The following is a 5350-nucleotide window of genomic DNA, read 5'->3' on the forward strand; positions in this document are numbered from 1 at the left end:
CACACACACACACACAGACACACACACTTTATACCTCCGATTTTCAGTTAAGCGTCTCATTGCCAGAAAATGGTTCTGGAGTTCTGGAGAATTACAACTTTTAATGACTGATAACATCTAGAAGATGATTGTTGTTATATTATTAACATTTGTCTCTCAATCCAGATGAGCTGAATTATAACCAGAGGAGTCACTCACATACCTTAATCAACCCGTCACCAGATACGAAACTGGAGCTGAATGACATTGTTAGTGAAGCTGAATCTATTGCACTTCATAGGGACACTGAGAATTAACCTAATTACTCCTAGAGAATTAGTTAATTACAGACCAAAAATCTCCCTTTTCTGTCAAAAGTACTAGAAAAGGCAGTATCCTTTTAGCTATGTTCCTTCTTAGAGAGAAATGGTATTTGAGGATTTCCAATTAGGACTTAGATCATTGTTGTATCTCTCTATTAGCACTACTTGAACTTATTGCTGTACTTGACACTATCGACCACAACATTCTTTTGAGTAGACTACAAAATTATGTTGGCATTAGTGGAATTGCATTGGCATGGTTCAAATCTTATTTATCTGACCATCATCATTTATCTGACCATCATCATTTCGTAGCAGTGAATGAATGGGTATCAAATCGATCACAAGTACAATATGGAGTACAACAATGCTCAGTACCAGGACCGCTGCTTTTCACACTTTACATGTTACCCTTGGGAGATATCATCAGGAAACATGGTGCTAGCTTTCACGGTTATGCTGATGATACTCGGCCCGAAGAAACATACCAATTTGCAAAACTAACGAAATACATAGTTGATATAAAAAGCTGGATGACTAGTAATTTCCTACTGCTAAATAACAACAACAAAAAAAAAAACAGGTGTATTAATTATTGGACCAAAAACCTCTGCATATAATAACCTACAACACTGTCTAACACTTGATGGCTGCTCTGTCAATTCTTCATCATAGGTTAGGAGGCTATGTGTGCTATTGGATATCGATCTTTCCTTTGAAAGCCACATTTCTAGCATTCGTAAAACTGCATTTTTCTATCTTAAAAATATATCTAAATTGAGACATATGCTCTCAATGGAAAATGCAGAAACGTTAATTCATGCATTCATGACCTCGAGGTTAGATTATTGTAATGCATTATTGGGTGATTGCTCTGCGCGCTTAATAAACAAATCTAGATTAAAGACCCGTCTATTTAAGCTGGCATACACATAACACACTATCACATTTCTATAATTCAAATCCGTTAAAGGATTGTTAGGCTGCATTAATTAGGTCAACCAGAACGGGAAACACTTCCCATAACACACAGTGTACTTGTTACATCGTTAGAAGATGGTATCTATGCTAATATTAGTCAGTTTCTTTCTTATTCGGAGGTCACCGTAGCCACCAGATCCAGTCTGTACCCAGATCAGATGGTCACTGCAGTCACCCGGATCCAGTCCATATTCAGACCAGATGGTGGATCAGCACAGATGGTGGATCAGCACCTAGAGATGACCTCGACAGCCCTGAATGTCAGTGGAGACCATGTCAGCCAGATGAGCTCCAGAGATAGACCCCCTCAGAAGACCCCGTCAAAATCCATCGGCACAAGCCCACGGGAACCAGATGAGTCCTCTGCACAATCTGACTTGTGTTGCACCCTGTAATTAAGCTGCTGGGTTCATCTGGCCAGAGGAGAACTGGCCCCCCGACTGAGTCTGGTTTCTCCCAAGGTTTTTTTTTTCCCTCCATTTCTATCACCCATGGAGTTTTGGTTCTTTGCCACTGTCACCTCTGGCTTGCTTAGTTGGGGGACACTTAATTTCTAGCAGTATTGTTAGCTTGATTACACAGATACTATTGGAAGAGAGCTGAACTGGATGATGACATCACTGAATCAACAATGAACGGACTTTAACTGAAAAACTGACTGTTTGTTATAGTACTCTTGCAATATCTACAGACCATTTTCCTTTTTGACACTAAAGCTGCTTTGACACAATCTGTATTGTATAAAGCAATATATAAAAAAAAAGGTGACTTGACTTTGCATCAAATTCTACAAAAATTGTGATTTATTTTCATAAAGCCTATTTTTAGGAGTTATTTTGCATTGTAAGAGACACCATTTCATTGTTTTACATAATAAAAATCTTACTATACCAAATAAACAGCCAATACTACATATAAAATATATATATATTTTACAATTAAAATGAATATTATAATATTATATATACACACATATTATAATAGCCCAAAAAAGGTGCAATTACAGGATGCAGTATTACAGTAGTAGAGTTTTTTTTTATTCTAATGGGAATTTAGAGGTTAAATTAGCTTAATTGTCACTATAAAACAAATCTTAATGGTCTTTAAAAAGACTTTATTTAAAAAAAAAAGTATTTCTTACAATTTCTTGTATAAATTTTATTTCTATTTATTATCCACCATTCTGTTTGTGGGTTTTAAGATGCAATATGACCAAGATATGATATTCAACCTAATGGTTGCACTCCATGTATGTGGTTGTAGTTTTATGTACTTTTCAATTTGATTTGTTTTGGTTTCAGGTACATAATGCGTAGAATTATTGCAAATCATCTCTGAATGATGATCACACTCACAACAGCTGTTTATCTTCACTGTGACACAAGCAACCCTTGTTACTTGGATTAATGCACATAGAGCCTTTGCTTTATCATATTTGTTCCCGCCAGTGCGCTCCTGTCCCACCTCAAGCTCAGACTAACACACAGGTAAAAGATCACAGACGACGATCTAGTGATCCTATGTAGAATGATCCTAGTAGACATGGTGTAAAGGTGAGACCACATTTACCTTTGCTCTGCGAAAATCTATTCATTTAAAAATAAATCACTGCAATCTGAGGTTTGTTTGTGAAGGCAAAAAGTACCCCATGCAGATTTCGCTCATTTTCAAGTGTTCACCAACAGAACGCTGGTTAATTTGAAAGTGACTTCTGTGTGAGCTGTGCTTTACTACTGACAACAGACCATGATTCACTACTGTGACCACACAAACGTACAAAGTTGTCAGAGGCTCTTCTGAAAAAGAAGAAAAATATGCATCACCATGCGTTTATATTTTTTTTGACTTTTTTTTTAATAATAATCCACATTCAACAGAAATGTTTAAAAACAAACATTACTTTCAAATGCATTTATATGTATATATATATATATATATATATATACATACATACATACATACATACATATTGATAACTGACTTTGCGTTATGGAAGCAACTGCATTTTCCATTTCAAAAATAGTAATTAGATGCAAGCAGTACTTGGGTTTCTGGATAAAACGAACAATATCTCCAATATACTGCAGAATTACAGAGCATATTCACCATCAACAATCTGAAGTACAGATTTCATATAACCGTAGAATTCTGGTCATTTAAATGCCTGCTGGTTTTGAAGAAAGGCATCTCATCCTAAACCTTCCTCTAATCTGACTTAGATTTACTATTCGCATTTGTGCAGTGAACCTCGATGCACTACTCTACGCTTCATAGAACAGAAGGCAGAAAAAAGCCAAAAAAGAAAAGAAAGGAACAAAGTGAATCTATCATTACAAGAGTTTTAGACAGCAGTCATTTATTCATATCAACGAGTCCCCATTTTCAATGGTTCTCTCACATCCAGCTCGTGTTTTACAAATAGAGAAGGGGAAAAAGAAAAAAAAACAAAATCAAATATCTCCTTTTGAATCTGCCTTGATTACCAACTGATTTACAATTGAAAAATTCATATCTACTGAGAAAACATGACAAGGACCAACCCAAACATCCAAATTTCCTCTCGCCCGCCCTGACCTGTTCATCCACGGGTGGAGGAAGAGACTACAAATCAAACTGCTGTCAGCAGAGGGTGAAGCATACTGAAATCCAAAGTGCTTTCAGGGAGGCTGAGAGGACCGGGGGTCTAGCGGTCCATCTTGACCGGTCTCTGGAGGGAGGGAAGATCTCGACGGTGGACAGCCAGCAGTCTCAGATCCTCAGATGGGACTTGTGTTTGACCATGTATCTGTAGAGGAGATGAAGGGGATAATGAGCTATATAACACTATTGAGATTACTATTAGGGTTGGAAAATACATCATTGCTCTAGTATTTAATTAACCAGGGACAGGTTCACATGATAAACTTCAAAAGACTACACAATGATCAAAGACGTACATCTGTAGGATATTTACATACACCAAAAATCCAAACCAAAAATATTTGAGGGCTATAGGTCAGCAAAACACGTTCAATAAAATGGAATTAAAATATACAAACGATTTACACAAAAGTTTAGTGTTCCTTCTTTTGAAAAGTTATATTTCTATTAGTGCTGTCAAACGATTAATCGCGATTAGTCGCATCCAAAATAAAAGTTTTTGTTTATGTAATATATGTGTGTGTACGGTGTATATTTATTATGTGTATATAAATACACACACATACATTATACATTTTGAAAATATTGACATGCATTTACTTCTGAAAACATATATAACATCAAAAATACTGTCGGAACGTGTTCCTCTCCAGTGTGTGCCATGCTACAGGTGGACTGAAAGGACACGGAGCTGCAATCCTGACCTGTCTAGTGTTTCCCAGAAGCGGAGGAAGACGGGCCGGTCCAGATGTCGTTTGTGGTGGCTCAGCTCCAGCACAGTCACGTCCCACTTCTGTACGTTTGGGTCCATCCGTGCCTCGTCATACTTCAGGTGAAAGGCTCGGACTAAATGAACATAAGCATGCAATGAAACCCACTCTAAATATATTGTAAATAATGTGCTGCATTTACCCTGACTAAACTCACTTTTGGCAAATATATCCACGGGGGATCCATCAGGCAGCAGCCACGGCCAGCCCTTGAACTGCCAGGCAGGACCCTGGACGAAGACGGCCACTACACGATCCCTGTGAACAAACGACGACAAAATCAGTCTCAAACTGACTGGTTAGGCCCGAGCATTCAAAATCGGTAATTTGAGCTTGCTATTTTCAGTTTTGGGGGTGAAAGCATTGACAAAACAGCGGCATTTAATTAGCGATTCTCCGATGCCACGTTTGACTGTGAGCTAGAGGTCTACACGGGTCCAAAAATTCGCACCCGAACCCGAAGAGACCCGTAAATGTGCTACACTGAACCGACCCGGACCAGTCTATTATTTTGAAAGTTGGACCCGGGTCCGTGCAGAACCGAGAAATGTCAAAAATGTACTACCTACACGGACTGAAAGATGGACCCGAACTCGGCCGGGAAGACACAGACCCGACTGGACCCGATCGGCACATATTCCACAGCAAATTGCTATT

At 38.3% G+C, this 5350-nt stretch overlaps 1 protein-coding gene across 1 annotated transcript in view; it reads right to left on the reverse strand.

Moving 5' to 3' along the window:
- Window positions 1-3483: 3483 nt before the first annotated feature.
- LOC107727527 (parafibromin) overlaps window positions 3484-5350 on the reverse strand; it is a 49983-nt gene continuing 48116 nt past the window's right edge. The window contains exons 15-17 of the mRNA XM_016537417.1: window positions 4851-4951; window positions 4628-4769; window positions 3484-4068 (exon numbers count right to left, since the gene is read on the reverse strand). Coding sequence (XP_016392903.1) covers window positions 4032-4068; window positions 4628-4769; window positions 4851-4951 — 280 coding nt within the window. The 3' untranslated portion in view covers window positions 3484-4031. The remainder of the gene's footprint in view (window positions 4069-4627; window positions 4770-4850; window positions 4952-5350) is intronic.

The sequence above is a fragment of the Sinocyclocheilus rhinocerous genome, unplaced genomic scaffold, assembly GCF_001515625.1.
Source record: "Sinocyclocheilus rhinocerous isolate Xijiao unplaced genomic scaffold, SAMN03320098_v1.1 scaffold306, whole genome shotgun sequence".
NCBI lineage: Eukaryota > Metazoa > Chordata > Actinopteri > Cypriniformes > Cyprinidae > Sinocyclocheilus > Sinocyclocheilus rhinocerous.